We start from the raw sequence: 21,254 nt of genomic DNA on the forward strand, positions 1-21,254 counted from the left end.
ATTAGAGCTGTGAACCCACACTCTTCCTGAACCACGTCTCAGTAGTGACCAACACATCTGGATTAGAGCTGTGAACCCACACTCTTCCTGAACCACGTCTCAGTAGTGACCAACACATCTGGATTAGAGCTGTAACCCACACTCTTCCTGAACCACACTCTTGACCAACACATCTGAACCACGTTCCTCAGTAGTGACCAACACATCTGGATTAGAGCTGTGAACCCACACTCTTCCTGAACCACGTCTCAGTAGTGACCAACACATCTGGATTAGAGCTGTGAACCCACACTCTTCCTGAACCACGTCTCAGTAGTGACCAACACATCTGGATTAGAGCTGTGAACCCAACCACGTCTTAGTGACCAACACATCTGGATTAGAGCTGTGAACCCACACTCTTCCTGAGTGTAGTGACCAACACATCTGGATTAGAGCTGTGAACCCACACTCTTCCTGAACCACGTAGTGACCAACACATCTGGATTAGAGCTCCCAGTAGTGACCAACACATCTGGATTAGAGCTGTGAACCCACACTCTTCCTGAACCACGTCTCAGTAGTGACCAGTTAGACCCCAAACCACGTCTCAGTAGTGACCATCTGGATTAGAGCTGTGAACCCACACTCTTCCTGAACCACGTCTCAGTAGTGACCAACACATCTGGATTAGAGCTGTGAACCCACACTCTTCCTGAACCACGTCTCAGTAGTGACCAACACATCTGGATTAGAGCTGTGAACCCACACTCTTCCTGAACCACGTCTCAGTAGTGACCAACACATCTGGATTAGAGCTGTGAACCCACACTCTTCCTGAACCACGTCTCAGTAGTGACCAACACATCTGGATTAGAGCTGTGAACCCACACTCTTCCTGAACCAACACATCTGGATTAGAGCTCCCACACTCTTCCTGAACCACGTAGTGACCAACACATCTTCCTGAACCACGTCTCAGTAGTGACCAACACATCTGGATTAGAGCTGTGAACCCACACTCTTCCTGAACCACGTCTCACCAACACATCTGGATTAGAGCTGTGAACCCACACTCTTCCTGAACCACGTAGTGACCAACACATCTGGATTAGAGCTGTGAACCCACACTTTAAATGGATCAATTTTAGGTAATACGCTTCTAGTGTTAACATGCAGAAAACCCAGGCTTTTGCGAGAGCAGAAATCAGTGATGCAGATATCAGAGCACAAGTCAGATTACAATGAAGAGCAAGACGTGCCGCTCTGTTCTGGGGTCGCTGCAGCTTAACTAGGTCTTACCTTCAGAACTCGACCCCACAACTGGCCAAAAAAACAGAGCATCTCTTTATTATGGACAGACCTCTCCCCATCTTCACAACCATTTAATCAATATGTTTTGAGCAGAACAGTTTACAATCTAAGGCAACACCAAGAAATGTAGTCTCCTCAACTTGCTCAACAGCCACACCATTCAATACCAGATTCAGCTGAGGTCTATAATTTAGGGAATGATTTGTACCAAATACAATGCTCTTAGTTTTAGAGATATTCAGGGCCAGTTTATTACTGGTCACCCATTCTAAAACAGATGGCAACTCTTTAACTTCATTAGCTGTGGTTGCTGATGCTTATATGGTTGAATCATCAGCGTATATGGACACATGCTTTGTTTAATGCCAGTGTCAGGTCATTGGGGCGGCAGCGTAGCCTAGTGGTTAGAGAGTTGGACTAGTAACCGAAAGGTTGCAAGTTCAAATCGCCGAGCTGACAAGGTACAAATTTGTCGTTCTGACCCTGAACAAGCAGTTAACCCACTGTTCCTAGGCCGTCATTGAAAATAAGAATTTGTTCTTAAATGACTTGCTGAGTAAAATAAAGGATTTTTTTTTTTTTTTTAATTGGTGAAAAGAGTAGAGGGCCTAGAAAGCTGCCCTGTGGTACACCACACTTTACATCTTTGACATTAGAGAAGCTTCCATGAAATAAATATTTTGAGTTTTGATTCCACGATATGGGCAGAGGTTGAAAAGTCATAACTCAAGAGCCTTAAGTTTAGAATGGATCGGCCTTACGGTTGCAGGCTGTAAAGCTCTTACTGGGGGCTTCATTGAGGCAAGGCCATGAAAATTGGTGTGAGCTGTGAGGACAATGGAGGTGAGTGTATAGACAGACATAGAGGAGAGAGATGTCTATAGACTGGGAAAACAGACAGACAGCACATCTGATCTGGGGGTCTCTCTCTCCCCCTCTCTCTCTCTCTCTCTCTCTCTCTCTCTCTCGTCCCCTCCCCTTCTCTCCCTCCCTCCCTCCACCCTCTCTCTCTCCCTCCCTCCACCCTCCCTCCCTCCCCCCTCTCTCCCTCTCTCTCTCTCTCTCCCTCCCTCCCTCCCCTGACCCCTCGTCCCCACCACGTCTCCATAAAGCAAAGCTTCCTCTCTCCCTCCCTCCCTCCACCCTCCCTCCCTCCCTCCCCCCTCTCTCCTCTCTCTCTCTCTCCCTCCCTCCCCCTGACCCCTCGTCCCCACCACGTCTCCATAAAGCAAAGCTTCCTCTCCCTCTCCCCTGCTCTCTCCCTCTCTCTCTCTCCCTCCCTCCCTCCCCTGACCCCTCGTCCCCACCACGTCTCCATAAAGCAAAGCTTCCTCTCCCTCTCCCCTGCTCTCTGTCTCCACTTCTCTCCAGGTCTCCTTCCACAGTGTCTCCATAAAGCCTGTGGTGGTCATTATTTTGGGCAGATGGAGGAAGGTTAGCGTCTGTCACTCCTGAGGAGGGGATCGTATGGATGACAGAAGAAAGAGCCCATCAGAGAAAAGACCAGAAGCAGGAGGGAGCTTTTCATTGGTGTGAAAGACGTTGAAGAGGATAAGGAGCGGGAAGCGCTGGGCATACAAATAGTCACTCTAGAATGGGCTTAGAGCCTATAACCCTGGCCATTTGAATGGGGAGGGCCGTTATTCTTATTCTGGGGTCCCCTGTCCTCACAGTCAGCTGACAGAGAGAAAGAGAAGAATGGCAGGGTTCAAGGCCCTCTCTAGGACCCACACAATAGGAGGGGCTCGCTCTTCTTCTCCTTTCAGACATGTAGCTTGAATATCTCTAGATGAAGAAGATGGCACAATGCCAAGCCCTGAGAGAGAGATTCCACAAAGATGTGAACCAATTGAGAGGCAAGAAGGGCCTTCTATGCCAACAAAAGGAACATAACATTTGACCTAACAATTAGGATCTGGCTAACAAAACTTGAATCAGTTATAGAACCCATTGCCCTTTAGGTTGTGAGGTCTGGGGTCCACTCACCAACCAATAATTCACAAAATAGGACAAAAACCAAATTGAGACTGCAAATGTCATAGATTAAGATACAGTAGAATAGTATAGAATATAGAATAATATATATTGTAGGGTGGTGGGTACTGTTGTATTGTAGGGTACTGTTGTATTGTAGGGTGGTGGGGTACTGTTGTGTTGTAGGGTGGTGGGTACTGTTGTATTGTAGGGTGGTGGGGTACTGTTGTGTTGTAGGGTGGTGGGGGACTGTTGTATTGTAGGGTGGTGGGGTACTGTTGTATTGTAGGGTGGTGGGTACTGTTGTATTGTAGGGTGGTGGGTACTGTTGTGTTGTAGGGTGGTGGGGTACTGTTGTATTGTAGGGTGGTGGGTACTGTTGTATTGTAGGGTGGTGGGTACTGTTGTATTGTAGGGTGGTGGGGTACTGTTGTATTGTAGGGTGGTGGGTACTGTTGTATTGTAGGGTGGTGGGGTACTGTTGTATTGTAGGGTGGTGGGTACTGTTGTATTGTAGGGTGGTGGGGTACTGTTGTATTGTAGGGTGGTGGGTACTGTTGTGTTGTAGGGTGGTGGGTACTGTTGTGTTGTAGGGTGGTGGGGTACTGTTGTGTTGTAGGGTGGTGGGTACTGTTGTATTGTAGGGTGGTGGGTACTGTTGTATTGTAGGGTGGTGGGGTACTGTTGTGTTGTAGGGTGGTGGGTACTGTTGTATTGTAGGGTGGTGGGTACTGTTGTGTTGTAGGGTGGTGGGTACTGTTGTGTTGTAGGGTGGTGGGTACTGTTGTATTGTAGGGTGGTGGGTACTGTTGTATTGTAGGGTGGTGGGTACTGTTATGTTGTAGGGTGGTGGGGTACTGTTGTATTGTAGGGTGGTGGGGTACTGTTGTGTTGTAGGGTGGTGGGGTACTGTTGTATTGTAGGGTGGTGGGGTACTGTTGTATTGTAGGGTGGTGGGGTACTGTTGTATTGTAGGGTGGTGGGGTACTGTTATATTGTAGGGTGGTGGGGTACTGTTGTATTGTAGGGTGGTGGGGTACTGTTGTATTGTAGGGTGGTGGGGTACTGTTGTATTGTAGGGTGGTGGGGTACTGTTGTATTGTAGGGTGGTGTACTGTTGTATTGTAGGGTGGTGGGGTACTGTTGTATTGTAGGGTGGTGGGGGACTGTTATGTTGTAGGGTGGTGGGTACTGTTGTATTGTAGGGTGGTGGGTACTGTTGTATTGTAGGGTGGTGGGGACTGTTATGTTGTAGGGTGGTGGGTACTGTTGTATTGTAGCGTGGTGGGGTACTGCTGTATTGTAGGGTGGTGGGTACTGTTGTGTTGTAGGGTGGTGGTTACTGTTGTATTGTAGGGTGGTGGGGTACTGTTGTGTTGTAGGGTGGTGGGGTACTGTTGTATTGTAGGGTGGTGGGTACTGTTATGTTGTAGGGTGGTGGGGGACTGTTGTATTGTAGGGTGGTGGGTACTGTTGTATTGTAGGGTGGTGGGGTACTGTTGTATTGTAGGGTGGTGGGTACTGTTGTATTGTAGGGTGGTGGGGTACTGTTGTATTGTAGGGTGGTGGGTACTGTTGTATTGTAGGGTGGTGGGGTACTGTTGTATTGTAGGGTGGTGGGTACTGTTGTGTTGTAGGGTGGTGGGTACTGTTGTGTTGTAGGGTGGTGGGTACTGTTGTATTGTAGGGTGGTGGGGTACTGTTGTATTGTAGGGTGGTGGGGTACTGTTGTATTGTAGGGTGGTGGGGTACTGTTGTATTGTAGGGTGGTGGGTACTGTTGTGTTGTAGGGTGGTGGGGTACTGTTGTATTGTAGGGTGGTGGGTACTGTTGTATTGTAGGGTGGTGGGGTACTGTTGTATTGTAGGGTGGTGGGGTACTGTTGTATTGTAGGGTGGTGGGTACTGTACTGTTGTATTGTAGGGTGGTGGGTACTGTTGTATTGTAGGGTGGTAGGGTACTGTTGTATTGTAGGGTGGTGGGGTACTGTTGTATTGTAGGGTGGTGGGGTACTGTTGTGTTGTAGGGTGGTGGGTACTGTTATGTTGTAGGGCAGTGAGGTAGTGTTGTGTAGTAGGTGGTGGGGTACTGTAATATTTATCTTTAAAAATGCTAGAATATGACTGAATGCCTGGTAGCTTGGTAGTTGGGTTGTGTGGTAGCTAGGTAGCTGGTAGCTAGGTTGTGTGGTAGCTAGATAGGACATGAGTGAATGCTTGGTAGCTTGGTGGTTGGGTTGTGTGGTAGCTAAGTAGCAGATAGCCTGGTAGTTGGGCTGTGTGGTAGCTCGGTAGAAGATAGCCTGGTAGTTGGGCTGTGTGGTAGCTAGGTAGCAGATAGCCTGGTAGCTTGGTGGTTGGGTTGTGCAGGCAGGCAGGCAGGCAGGCAGGCAGGCAGGCAGGCAGGCAGGCAGGCAGGCAGGCAGGCAGGCAGGCAGGCAGGCAGGCAGGCAGGCAGGCAGGCAGGCAGGCAGGCAGGCAGAGTCAGACAAACTGTAAAAGTATACATTGAGGTAAATCATGCTGTGTTTATTGTATGGTGAGAGAAACTCTTCAGAAACAACACCAGTACATGATATCAGGTGTTTAAAAATGGACATATTGGTCCCACAGCTTTCACCAGCAACAGGAGCATGTTCAGGACCATCAGGAATGTAGAGGGTAGAAACATCTCAACCCAACAGCCAAGACACACAATATTACACATTCAGTGTGAAAGGTAGACATTGTATATATATAACATGTAATACATCATATAATACATATAGTGTTAAAGCTTTTCACCCTCTATACTGCATATGATGGGAATGGGGATATGAGAAATGTTGAGGATCTTGAATGTTTACATGATACTGAATATGATGGGAATGAGGATATGAGAAATGTTGAGGATCTTGAATGTTTACATGATACTGAATATGATGGGAATGAGGATATGAGAAATGTTGAGGATCTTGAATGTTTACATGATACTGAATATGATGGGAATGGGGATATGAGAAATGTTGAGGATCTTGAATGTTTACATGATACTGAATATGATAGGAATGAGGATATGAGAAATGTTGAGGATCTTGAATGTTTACATGATACTGAATATGATGGGAATGAGGATATGAGAAATGTTGAGGATCTTGAATGTTTACATGATACTGAATATGATGGGAATGAGGATATGAGAAATGTTGAGGATCTTGAATGTTTACATGATACTGAATATGATGGGAATGGGGATATGAGAAATGTTGAGGGTCTTGAATGTTTACATGATACTGAATATGATGGGAATGGGGATATGAGAAATGTTGAGGGTCTTGAATGTTTACATGATACTGAATATGATGGGAATGAGGATATGAGAAATGTTGAGGATCTTGAATGTTTACATGATACTGAATATGATGGGAATGAGGATATGAGAAATGTTGAGGATCTTGAATGTCTACATGATAGTGAATATGATGGGAATGAGGATATGAGAAATGTTGAGGATCTTGAATGTTTACATGATAGTGAATATGATGGGAATGAGGATATGAGAAATGTTGAGGGTCTTGAATGTTTACATGATACTGAATATGATGGGAATGAGGATATGAGAAATGTTGAGGATCTTGAATGTTTACATGATACTGAATATGATGGGAATGAGGATATGAGAAATGTTGAGGATCTTGAATGTTTACATGATAGTGAATATGATGGGAATGAGGATATGAGAAATGTTGAGGATCTTGAATGTTTACATGATAGTGAATATGATGGGAATGAGGATATGAGAAATGTTGAGGGTCTTGAATGTTTACATGATACTGAATATGATAGGGAATGAGGATATGAGAAATGTTGAGGATCTTGAATGTTTACATGATACTGAATATGATGGGAATGAGGATATGAGAAATGTTGAGGGTCTTGAATGTTTACATGATACTGAATATGATGGGAATGAGGATATGAGAAATGTTGAGGATCTTGAATGTTTACATGATAGTGAATATGATGGGAATGAGGATATGAGAAATGTTGAGGGTCTTGAATGTTTACATGATACTGAATATGATAGGAATGAGGATATGAGAAATGTTGAGGGTCTTGAATGTTTACATGATACTGAATATGATAGGAATGAGGATATGAGAAATGTTGAGGGTCTTGAATGTTTACATGATACTGAATATGATAGGAATGAGGATATGAGAAATGTTGAGGGTCTTGAATGTTTACATGATACTGAATATGATGGGAATGAGGATATGAGAAATGTTGAGGGTCTTGAATGTTTACATGATACTGAATATGATGGGAATGGGGATATGAGAAATGTTGAGGATCTTGAATGTTTACATGATACTGAATATGATGGGAATGGGGATATGAGAAATGTTGAGGGTCTTGAATGTTTACATGATACTGAATATGATGGGAATGGGGATATGAGAAATGTTGAGGGTCTTGAATGTTTACATGATACTGAATATGATGGGAATGAGGATATGAGAAATGTTGAGGATCTTGAATGTTTACATGATACTGAATATGATGGGAATGAGGATATGAGAAATGTTGAGGATCTTGAATGTCTACATGATAGTGAATATGATGGGAATGAGGATATGAGAAATGTTGAGGATCTTGAATGTTTACATGATAGTGAATATGATGGGAATGAGGATATGAGAAATGTTGAGGGTCTTGAATGTTTACATGATACTGAATATGATGGGAATGAGGATATGAGAAATGTTGAGGATCTTGAATGTTTACATGATACTGAATATGATGGGAATGAGGATATGAGAAATGTTGAGGATCTTGAATGTCTACATGATAGTGAATATGATGGGAATGAGGATATGAGAAATGTTGAGGATCTTGAATGTCTACATGATAGTGAATATGATGGGAATGAGGATATGAGAAATGTTGAGGGTCTTGAATGTTTACATGATACTGAATATGATAGGAATGAGGATATGAGAAATGTTGAGGGTCTTGAATGTTTACATGATACTGAATATGATGGGAATGAGGATATGAGAAATGTTGAGGGTCTTGAATGTTTACATGATACTGAATATGATAGGAATGAGGATATGAGAAATGTTGAGGATCTTGAATGTTTACATGATAGTGAATATGATGGGAATGAGGATATGAGAAATGTTGAGGGTCTTGAATGTTTACATGATACTGAATATGATAGGAATGAGGATATGAGAAATGTTGAGGGTCTTGAATGTTTACATGATACTGAATATGATAGGAATGAGGATATGAGAAATGTTGAGGGTCTTGAATGTTTACATGATACTGAATATGATGGGAATGAGGATATGAGAAATGTTGAGGATCTTGAATGTTTACATGATATTGAATATGATGGGAATGAGGATATGAGAAATGTTGAGGATCTTGAATGTTTACATGATACTGAATATGATAGGAATGAGGATATGAGAAATGTTGAGGGTCTTGAATGTTTACATGATACTGAATATGATAGGAATGAGGATATGAGAAATGTTGAGGGTCTTGAATGTTTACATGATACTGAATATGATGGGAATGGGGATATGAGAAATGTTGAGGGTCTTGAATGTTTACATGATACTGAATATGATAGGAATGAGGATATGAGAAATGTTGAGGGGGGGGGGTTGTCCACTGAGGACCAAGTAACATCTCAATATTTTGCATTCTAAAAAGAAAGTAAAATCTAGAAATATTGAAATGAGATTATTTCATTATCTGTAAAAACACATTTCAACCTGATCTGGATTTACAATTAAAATAACGGTAGAATCAGATGACAGATTTCTATTGACGAGTTAAAGCAGATTTTGATTCATTCAGACATTTGATTCTATTGACGAGTTAAAGCAGATTTTGATTCATTCAGACATTTGATTCTATTGACATTTGAGTTAAAGCAGATTTGATTCATTCAGACATTTGATTCTATTGACGAGTTAAAGCAGATTTTGATTCATTCAGACATTTGATTCTATTGACGAGTTAAAGCAGATTTTGATTCATTCAGACATCTCTCTTAAAAATATAAAAAGATAATATTCTGAAACTTAAACAACTACAATTGTAGATACTTAAAACAGAAATACATTTTAAAAAGTCAGAAAAGTGGAGAAGAACAAATCAGGATAAAACTGTTTTTTGATTAAATAGTATCTTTCAATAAAACAAAAATAAGTGAACAATATTATAAAAAGTGTTGAACGAAAGTCAGTGTTGAAGCCATGTTGATGTAGAGTAGGTGGACAACATGCTGGTGATCTTTAGCCTGCTGGTGATCTTTAGCATGCTGGTGATCTTTAGCCTGCTGGTGATCTTTAGCCTGCTGGTGATCTTTAGCCTGCTGGTGATCTTTAGCATGCTGGTGATCTTTAGCCTGCTGGTGATCTTTAGCATGCTGGTGATCTTTAGCCTGCTGGTGATCTTTAGCATGCTGGTGATCTTTAGCCTGCTGGTGATCTTTAGCCTGCTGGTGATCTTTAGCCTGCTGGTGATCTTTAACCTGCTGGTGATCTTTAGCCTGCTGGTGATATTTAGCCTGCTGGTGATCTTTAGCCTGCTGGTGATCTTTAGCCTGCTGGTGATCTTTAGCCTGCTGGTGATCTTTAGCCTGCTGGTGATCTTTAGCCTGCTGGTGATCTTTAGCCTGCTGGTGATCTTTAGCCTGCTGGTGATCTTTCTTTAGCCTGCTGGTGATCTTTAGCCTGCTGGTGATCTTTAGCCTGCTGGTGATCTTTAGCCTGCTGGTGATCTTTAGCCTGCTGGTGATCTTTAGCCTGCTGGTGATCTTTAGCCTGCTGGTGATCTTTAGCCTGCTGGTGATCTTTAGCCTGCTGGTGATCTTTAGCCTGCTGGTGATCTTTAGCCTGCTGGTGATCTTTAGCCTGCTGGTGATCTTTAGCCTGCTGGTGATCTTTAGCCTGCTGGTGATCTTTAGCCTGCTGGTGATCTTTAGCCTGCTGGTGATCTTTAGCCTGCTGGGGATCTTTAGCCTGCTGGTGATCTTTAGCCTGCTGGTGATCTTTAGCCTGCTGGTGATCTTTAGCCTGCTGGTGATCTTTAGCCTGCTGGGGATCTTTAGCCTGCTGGTGATCTTTAGCCTGCTGGTGATCTTTAGCCTGCTGGTGATCTTTAGCCTGCTGGTGATCTTTAGCCTGCTGGTGATCTTTAGCCTGCTGGTGATCTTTAGCCTGCTGGTGATCTTTAGCCTGCTGGTGATCTTTAGCCTGCTGGTGATCTTTAGCCTGCTGGTGATCTTTAGCCTGCTGGTGATCTTTAGCCTGCTGGTGATCTTTAGCCTGCTGGTGATCTTTAGCCTGCTGGTGATCTTTAGCCTGCTGGTGATCTTTAGCCTGCTGGTGAGCTTTAGCATGCTGGTGATCTTTAGCCTGCTGGTGATCTTTAGCATGCTGGTGATCTTTAGCCTGCTGGTGATCTTTAGCCTGCTGGTGATCTTTAGCCTGCTGGTGATCTTTAGCCTGCTGGTGATATTTAGCATGCTGGTGATCTTTAGCCTGCTGGTGATCTTTAGCCTGCTGGTGATCTTTAGCCTGCTGGTGATCTTTAACCTGCTGGTGATCTTTAGCCTGCTGGTGATCTTTAGCCTGCTGGTGATACAATATCCATGTCTGACTGCTAATAGACACTGAACACATACAAACATGTAAAGTGTTGGTCCCATATTTCATGAGTTGAAATAAAAATCCCAGAATTGTTCCGTACGTACAAAAAGCTTTACCTTCCTCTGTTAGTGAGCTTTTCTCCTATTGCCAAGATAATCCACCCCCCTGCATCCCAGTCATGTGAAATCCATTGATTAGGGCTGAAAGAATTCATTTCAAATGACAGATTTTCTTCTATGAACTGTAAGTCAGTAAAATCTTTGAAATTGTTGCATGTTGCGTTGCCATTTTTGTTCAGTATAGACGCCATGTAGCAGATGCTTTTATCCCAAAGAGACGGAGTTATGCGTGTATACATATGGGTGATCTCAGGAATTGTACCCACTATCCCGGCACAGCAAGTGCCATGTTCTACAAACGGAGCTACAGAGGACCAGTAACCCAGGAGCAGTTTTCTAACCAATTCTGAACATAGAGGAATATGATCCAGATATGCCCTGCATATCCTCCACTATACGTCCAGTTTCACACAGGACACAAGTCTGAGGCGGCAACACTGTACACATGGCCATGTCTTCCATTGGGGACCATAGATCACTCCTCCATCACCTCCTCTCAATGGTTCTCTTCCTCCTCAGAGGACTCTGGGCGCTCAAAGTCTTCAGCTCGCTGTACTGCACCTACACACAGAGGAATATGGCCAGGTATCATTCATAACAGCAGAGCTACAGTGTCTGAGGAGGTCATACTACCAGTTGCGGTCACACAACAGTCACAGTAGCTCTCAACTAGTGTTGTAAAATTCTGCTAACTTCCCCGGAGGGGAGGATTCACACACTTCCTGCTTATTCCCTCCTGAATCCACAAATCTTCCAACACATTTCCCCCAAAACTAGGACTTTTGGGAAAGTTAACAGAATTTTGCAACCCTACTCTCAAACTCTGTGGTGACAATAGTCACAGACGTTATCAACTCTGTGGTGACAATAGTCACAGTGGTGACAGTGATCAACTCTGTGGTGATATTAGTAACAGACGTTATCAACTCTGTGGTGACATTAGTAACAGAACGTTACATCAACTCTGTGGTGCCTTCGCCTGGCATTAGTAACTGAAAGGCACCTGACCCTAACACCTTGTATAATCCTCTGTGGTGACAAGGGCTGTTAGGGAGGAAACATCATAACAGACATTAGGCGTTATCAACTCTGGGCTATAATTACACAGGCAACAACCTGTGTATAATCCACAAGGATATTTCAGGCAACAACCTGTGGATATTTCAGCAGTGCTGAAAGACTAGAAGTTTACTGGCATCCTGCATCTGATCTAGAGGTTTACTGGCATCCTGCATCTGATCTAGAGGTTTACTGGCTTCCTGAATCTGATCTAGAGGTTTACTGGCATCCTGAATCTGATCTAGAGGTTTACTGGCATCCTGAATCTGATCTAGAGGTTTACTGGCTTCCTGAATCTGATCTAGAGGTTTACTGGCTTCCTGAATCTGATCTAGAGGTTTACTGGCTTCCTGAATCTGATCTAGAGGTTTACTGGCTTCCTGAATCTGATCTAGAGGTTTACTGGCATCCTGAATCTGATCTAGAGGTTTAACCTGAAAGACATCCTGAATCTGATCTAGAGGTTATAACCTGAAAGACTAGAGGTTTACTGGCTTCCTGAATCTGATCTAGAGGTTATAACCTGAAAGACTAGAGGTTTACTGGCATCCTGCATCTGATCTAGAGGTTTACTGGCATCCTGAATCTGATCTAGAGGTTTACTGGCATCCTGAATATGATCTAGAGGTTTACTGGCATCCCGAATCTGATCTAGAGGTTTACTGGCATCCTGCATCTGATCTAGAGGTTTATTGGCTTCCTGAATCTGATTTACAGGTTTACTGGCTTCCTGAATCTGATCTAGAGGTTATAACCTGAAATACTAGAGGTTTACTGGCATCCTGAATCTGATCTAGAGGTTTACTGGCATCCTGCATCTGATCTAGAGGTTTACTGACTTCCTGAATCTGATTTACAGGTTTACTGGCTTCCTGAATCTGATCTAGAGGTTATAACCTGAAATACTAGAGGTTTACTGGCTTCCTGAATCTGATCTAGAGCATTACTGGCTTCCTGAATCTGATCTAGAGGTTATAACCTGAAATACTAGAGGTTTACTGGCTTCCTGAATCTGATCTAGAGGTTATAACCTGAAATACTAGAGGTTTACTGGCTTCCTGAATCTGATCTAGAGCATTACTGGCTTCCTGAATCTGATCTAGAGGTTATAACCTGAAATACTAGAGGTTTACTGGCTTCCTGAATCTGATCTAGAGCATTACTGGCTTCCTGAATCTGATCTAGAGGTTATAACCTGAAATACTAGAAGTTTACTGGCTTCCTGAATCTGATCTAGAGGTTTACTGGCTTCCTGAATCTGATCTAGAGGTTTACTGGCTTCCTGAATCTGATCTAGAGGTTTACTGGCTTCCTGAATCTGATCTAGAGGTTATAACCTGAAATACTAGAGGTTTACTGGCTTCCTGAATCTGATCTAGAGCATTACTGGCTTCCTGAATCTGATCTAGAGGTTATAACCTGAAAGACTAGATACTTACTGGCTTCCTGAATCTGATCTAGAGGTTATAACCTGAAATACTAGAGGTTTACTGGCTTCCTGAATCTGATCTAGAGCATTACTGGCTTCCTGAATCTGATCTAGAGGTTATAACCTGAAAGACTAGATACTTACTGGCTTCCTGAATCTGATCTAGAGGTTATAACCTGAAATACTAGAGGTTTACTGGCTTCCTGAATCTGATCTAGAGGAAATAACCTGAAAAGGATAATTCCACCACTTTTTAAACTCCCATTCACTATGTCCAGCACCACACCAGGGTCTACATATGTGAATAACGACACATTTCTATGTTCTGTAGCTACAAACATAAGAAGAAAAGGTCCTTTAGGTTTTGACTTTTCATGCAGAGTTTCTACATTTACATGTGATGACTTTCCAGGCAGGAAGAGTATTATCCAGCTCCCCACTAATCTCACAGTCTTCCTAAATCACTGTGTTATCTGTTGAAAAGTGGTGGAATTGCCCTTTAACCTTCTATAGACACTTACCTTGTGAACATCTGAAGGAACTCTCCTCAGGAAATCAAACACCTCATTGTTGTCGATGGCGTACGGGGCCCGTAATTTCTTGGTGAATTTATTAATTCCTGAAAACAGACATTCAGGAGAAGCGAAATAAAACAGTCTGTATAAACCAGTAATCTGGGTGGATCTGATGCAGCTATAATTAAATAATTAAATAATACAGTCTGTATAAACCAGTAATCTGGGTGGATCTGATGCAGCTATAATTAAATAATTAAATAAAACAGTCTGTATAAACCAGTAATCTGGGTGGATCTGATGCAGCTATAATTAAATAATTAAATAATACAGTCTGTATAAACCAGTAATCTGGGTGGATCTGATGCAGCTATAATTAAATAATTAAATAATACAGTCTGTATAAACCAGTAATCTGGGTGGATCTGATGCAGCTATAATTAAATAATTAAATAAAACAGTCTGTATAAACCAGTAATCTGGGTGGATCTGATGCAGCTATAATTAAATAATTAAATAAAACAGTCTGTATAAACCAGTAATCTGGGTGGATCTGATGCAGCTATAATTAAATAATTAAATAATACAGTCTGTATAAACCAGTAATGTGGGTGGATCTGATGCAGCTATAATTAAATAATTAACTAAAACAGTCTGTATAAACCAGTAATCTGGGTGGATCTGATGCAGCTATAATTAAATAATTAAATAATACAGTCTGTATAAACCAGTAATCTGGGTGGATCTGATGCAGCTATAATTAAATAATGAAATAAAACAGTCTGTATAAACCAGTAATCTGGGTGGATCTGATGCAGCTATAATTAAATAATTAAATAATACAGTCTGTATAAACCACTAATGTGGGTGGATCTGATGCAGCTATAATTAAATAATTAAATAATACAGTCTGTATAAACCAGTAATCTGGGTGGATCTGATGCAGCTATAATTAAATAATTAAATAAAACAGTCTGTATAAACCAGTAATCTGGGTGGATCTGATGCAGCTATAATTAAATAATTAAATAAAACAGTCTGTATAAACCAGTAATCTGGGTGGATCTGATGCAGCTATAATTAAATAATTAAATAATACAGTCTGTATAAACCAGTAATCTGGGTGGATCTGATGCAGCTATAATTAAATAATTAAAGAAAACATGCACTTACCCCATACTAGAAGGATATATCGTACAGGGATGAAGTATGTCAGAACTGTTACTGTCACCAGGATAAGGAAGGCAAGGTTGGAGAGGAACGGTACTGACCAGTTAAAGGTGCTGATGAAGAGAACACAATACATATTCATATTGAGTAGATATACAATACATATTCATATTGACTAGAAACACAATACATATTCATATTGACTAGAAACACAATACACATTCATATTGACTAGAAACACAATACATATTCATATTGACTAGAAACACAATACATATTCATATTGACAAGAAACACAATACATATTCATATTGAGTAGAAACACAATACACATTCATTTTGAGTAGAAACACAATACATATTGAGTAGAAACACAATACATATTCATACTGAGTAGAAATACAATACATATTGAGTAGAAACACAATACATATTGAGTAGAAACACAATACATATTCATACTGAGTAGAAATACAATACATATTGAGTAGAAACACAATAAATATTCATACTGAGTAGAAATACAAAACATATTGAGTAGAAACACAATACATATTCATACTGAGTAGAAACACAATACACATTCATATTGACTAGAAATACAATACACATTCATATTGAGTAGAAATACAATACATATTCATACTGAGTAGAAATACAATACATATTGAGTAGAAACACAATACATATTCATACTGAGTAGAAACACAATACATATTTATACTGAGTAGAAACACAATACATATTTATACTGAGTAGAAACACAATACATATTAATACTGAGTAGAAACACAATACACATTCATTTTGAGTAGAAACACAATACATATTGAGTAGAAACACAATACACATTCATATTGACAAGAAACACAATACATATTGAGTAGAAACACAATACATATTCATACTGAGTAGAAACACAATACATATTCATATTGAAACACAATACATATTCATACTGAGTAGAAACACAATACATATTCATACTGAGTAGAAACACAATACATATTCATATTGAAACACAATACATATTGAGTAGAAACACAATACATATTCATACTGAGTAGAAACACAATACATATTGAGTAGAAACACAATACATATTGAGTAGAAACACAATACATATTTATACTGAGTAGAAACACAATACATATTTATACTGAGTAGAAACACAATACATATTTATACTGAGTAGAAACACAATACATATTCATACTGAGTAGAAACACAATACATATTGAGTAGAAACACAATACATTTTCATATTGAGTAGAAACACAATACATATTCATACTGAGTAGAAACACAATACATATTGAGTAGAAATACAATACATATTGAGTAGAAACACAATACATATTGAGCAGAAACACAATACATATTGAGTAGAAACACAATACATATTGAGCAGAAACACAATACATATTGAGCAGAAACACAATACATATTGAGTAGAAACACAATACATATTGAGTAGAAACACAATACATATTGAGTAGAAACACAATACATATTGAGTAGAAACACAATACATATTCATACTGAGTAGAAACACAATACATATTGAGTAGAAATACAATACATATTGAGTAGAAACACAATACATATTGAGTAGAAACACAATACATATTCATATTGAGTAGAAACACAATACATATTCATACTGAGTAGAAACACAATACATATTCATATTGAGTAGAAACACAATACATATTGAGTAGAAACACAATACATATTGAGTAGAAACACAATACATATTGAGTAGAAACACAATACATATTGAGTAGAAACACAATACATACTGAGTAGAAACACAATACATATTGAGTAGAAACACAATACATATTCATACTGAGTAGAAACACAATACATATTCATACTGAGTAGAAATACAATACACATTCATATTGACTAGAAACACAATACATATTCATACTGAGTAGAAACACAATACATATTGAGTAGAAACACAATACATATTGAGTAGAAACACAATACATATTCATATAGAGTAGAAATACAATACATATTCATATTGAGTAGAAATACAATACATATTCATGCACCCCTTCTGAAAAAACCTACACTCGATCCCTCCGATGTCAACAATTACAGACCAGTATCCCTTCTTTCTTTTCTCTCCAAAACTCTTGAACGTGCCGTCCTTGGCCAGCTCTCCCGCTATCTCTCTCTGAATGACCTTCTTGATCCAAATCAGTCAGGTTTCAAGACTAGTCATTCAACTGAGACTGCTCTCCTCTGTATCACGGAGGCGCTCCGCACTGATAAAGCTAACTCTCTCCCTCTGCTCTCATCCTTCTAGATCTATCGGCTGCCTTCGATACTGTGAACCATCAGATCCTCCTCTCCACCCTCTCCGAGTTGGGCATCTCTCGCGCGGCCCACGCTTGATTGCGTCCTACCTGACAGGTCGCTCCTACCAGGTGGCGTGGCGAGAATCTGTCTCCTCACCACGCGCTCTCACCACTGGTGTCCCCCAGGGCTCTGTTCTTGGCCCTCTCCTATTCTCGCTATACACCAAGTCACTTGGCTCTGTCATAACCTCACATGGTCTCTCTTATCATTGCTATGCAGACGACACACAATTAATCTTCTCCTTTCCCCCTTCTGATGACCAGGTGGCAAATCGCATCTCTGCATGTCTGGCAGACATATCAGTGTGGATGACGGATCACCACCTCAAGCTGAACCCTCGGCAAGACGGAGCTGCTCTTCCTCCCGGGAAGGACTGCCCGTTCCATGATCTCGCCATCACTGTTGACAACTCCATTGTGTCCTCCTCCCAGAGCGCCAAGAACCTTGGCGTGATCCTGGACAACACCCTGTCGTTCTCAACCAACATCAAGGCGGTGGCCCGTTCCCTGTAGGTTCATGCTCTACAACATCCGCAGAGTACGACCCTGCCTCACACAGGAAGCGGCGCAGGTCCTAATCCAGGCACTTGTCATCTCCCGTCTGGATTACTGCAACTCGCTGTTGGCTGGGCTCCCTGCCTGTGCCATTAAACCCCTTCAACTGATCCAGAACGCCGCAGCCCGTCTGGTGTTCAACCTTCCCAAGTTCTCTCACGTCACCCCGCTCCTCCGTTCTCTCCACTGGCTTCCAGTTGAAGCTCGCATCCGCTACAAGACCATGGTGCTTGCCTACGGAGCTGTGAGGGGAACGGCACCTCAGTACCTCCAGGCTCTGATCAGGCCCTACACCCAAACAAGGGCACTGCGTTCATCCACCTCTGGCCTGCTCGCCTCCCTACCACTGAGGAAGTACAGCTCCCGCTCAGCCCAGTCAAAACTGTTCGCTGCCCTGGCCCCCAATGGTGGAACAAACTCCCTCACGACGCCAGGACAGCGGAGTCAATCACCACCTTCCGGAGACACCTGAAACCCCACCTCTTTAAGGAATTCCTAGGATAGGATAAGTAATCCCTCTCACCCCCCTTAAGATTTAGATGCACTATTGTAAAGTGACTGTTCCACTGGATGTCATAAGGTGAATGCACCAATTTGTAAGTCGCTCTGGATAAGAGCGTCTGCTAAATGACTTAAATGTAAATGTGAATGTGAAACACAATACATATTGAGTAGAAACACAATACATATTCATATTGACTAGAAACACAATACATATTCATATTGACTAGAAATACAATACATATTCATATTGACTAGAAATACAATACATATTCATACTGAGTAGAAACACAATACATATTCATATTGACTAGAAATACAATACATATTCATATTGAGTAGAAACACAATACATATTCATATTGACTAGAAACACAATACATATTGAGTAGAAACACAATACATATTGAGTAGAAACACAATACATATTCATATTGAGTAGAAACACAATACATATTCATACTGAGTAGAACACAATACATATTCATACTGACTAGAAATACAATACATATTCATATTGACTAGAAACACAATACATATTCATATTGAGTAGAAACACAATACATATTCATACTGAGTAGAAACACAATACATATTCATATTGAGTAGAAACACAATACATATTGAGTAGAAACACAATACATATTCATATTGAGTAGAAACACAATACATATTCATACTGAGTAGAAACACAGTACATATTGAGTAGAAACACAATACATATTGAGTAGAAACACAATACACATTGAGTAGAAACACAATACATATTGAGTAGAAACACAATACATATTGAGTAGAAACACAATACATATTCATACTGAGTAGAAACACAATACATATTGAGTAGAAACACAATACATATTCATACTGAGTAGAAACACAATACATATTCATACTGAGTAGAAACACAATACATATAGAGTAGAAACACAATACATATTCATACTGAGTAGAAACACAATACATATTCATACTGAGTAGAAATACAATACATATTGAGTAGAAACACAATACATATTGAGTAGAAACACAATACATATTGAGTAGAAACACAATACATATTGAGTAGAAACACAATACATATTGAGTAGAAACACAATACATATTGAGTAGAAACACAATACATATTCATACTGAGTAGAAACACAATACATATTCATACTGAGTAGAAACACTATACATATTGAGTAGAAACACAATACATATTGAGTAGAAACACAATACATATTGAGTAGAAACACAATACATATTGAGTAGAAACACAATACATATTGAGTAGAAACACAATACATATTGAGTAGAAACACAATACATATTCATACTGAGTAGAAACACAATACATATTGAGTAGAAACACAATACATATTCATACTGAGTAGAAACACAATACATATTGAGTAGAAACACAATACATATTCATACTGAGTAGAAACACAATACATATTGAGTAGAAACACAATACATATTCATACTGAGTAGAAACACAATACATATTCATACTGAGTAGAAACACAATACATATTGAGTAGAAACACAATACATATTGAGTAGAAACACAATACATATTGAGTAGAAACACAATACATATTGAGTAGAAACACAATACATATTGAGTAGAAACACAATACATATTCATACTGAGTAGAAACACAATACATATTGAGTAGAAACACAATACATATTGAGTAGAAACACAATACATATTCATACTGAGTAGAAATGCTAAAAATTCATATACAGTGCCTTGCGAAAGTATTCGGCCCCCTTGAACTTTGCGACCTTTTGCCACATTTCAGGCTTCAAACATAAAGATATAAAACTGTATTTTTTTGTGAAGAATCAACAACAAGTGGGACACAATCATGAAGTGGAACGACATTTATTGGATATTTCAAACTTTTTTAACAAATCAAAAACTGAAAAATTGGGCGTGCAAAATTATTCAGCCCCCATTAAATTAATACTTTGTAGCGCCAACTTTTGCTGCGATTACTGCTGTAAGTCGCTTGGGGTATGTCTCTATCAGTTTTGCACATCGAGAGACTGAATTTTTTTCCCATTCCTCCTTGCAAAACAGCTCGAGATCAGTGTGGTTGGATGGAGAGCATTTGTGAACAGCAGTTTTCAGTTCTTTCCACAGATTCTCGATTGGATTCAGGTCTGGTCTTTGACTTGGCCATTCTAACACCTGGATATGTTTGAACCATTCCATTGTAGATTTTGCTTTATGTTTTGGATCATTGTCTTGTTGGAAGACAAATCTCCGTCCCAGTCTCAGGTCTTTTGCAGACTCCATCAGGTTTTCTTCCAGAATGGTCCTGTATTTGGCTCCATCCATCTTCCCATCAATTTTAACCATCTTCCCTGTCCCTGCTGAAGAAAAGCAGGCCCAAACCATGATGCTGCCACCACCATGTTTGACAGTGGGGATGGTGTGTTCAGGGTGATGAGCTGTGTTGCTTTTACGCCAAACATAACGTTTTGCATTGTTGCCAAAAAGTTCAATTTTGGTTTCATCTGACCAGAGCACCTTCTTCCACATGTTTGGTGTGTCTCCCAGGTGGCTTGTGGCAAACTTTAAACAACACTTTTTATGGATATCTTTAAGAA

At 40.5% G+C, this 21,254-nt stretch overlaps 1 protein-coding gene across 2 annotated transcripts in view; it reads right to left on the bottom strand.

The window, feature by feature from the left end:
* Positions 1-10,788: 10,788 nt before the first annotated feature.
* LOC124035437 (multiple C2 and transmembrane domain-containing protein 2-like) overlaps positions 10,789-21,254 on the bottom strand; it is a 59,959-nt gene continuing 49,493 nt past the window's right edge. For both annotated transcript variants that reach the window (XM_046348886.1, XM_046348885.1), the window contains 3 exons: positions 15,217-15,326; positions 14,050-14,147; positions 10,789-11,601 (listed from right to left, as the gene is read on the bottom strand). In XM_046348886.1, coding sequence (XP_046204842.1) covers positions 11,527-11,601; positions 14,050-14,147; positions 15,217-15,326 — 283 coding nt within the window. In that variant the 3' untranslated portion in view covers positions 10,789-11,526. The remainder of the gene's footprint in view (positions 11,602-14,049; positions 14,148-15,216; positions 15,327-21,254) is intronic.

This window comes from Oncorhynchus gorbuscha, linkage group LG05, assembly GCF_021184085.1.
Source record: "Oncorhynchus gorbuscha isolate QuinsamMale2020 ecotype Even-year linkage group LG05, OgorEven_v1.0, whole genome shotgun sequence".
NCBI lineage: Eukaryota > Metazoa > Chordata > Actinopteri > Salmoniformes > Salmonidae > Oncorhynchus > Oncorhynchus gorbuscha.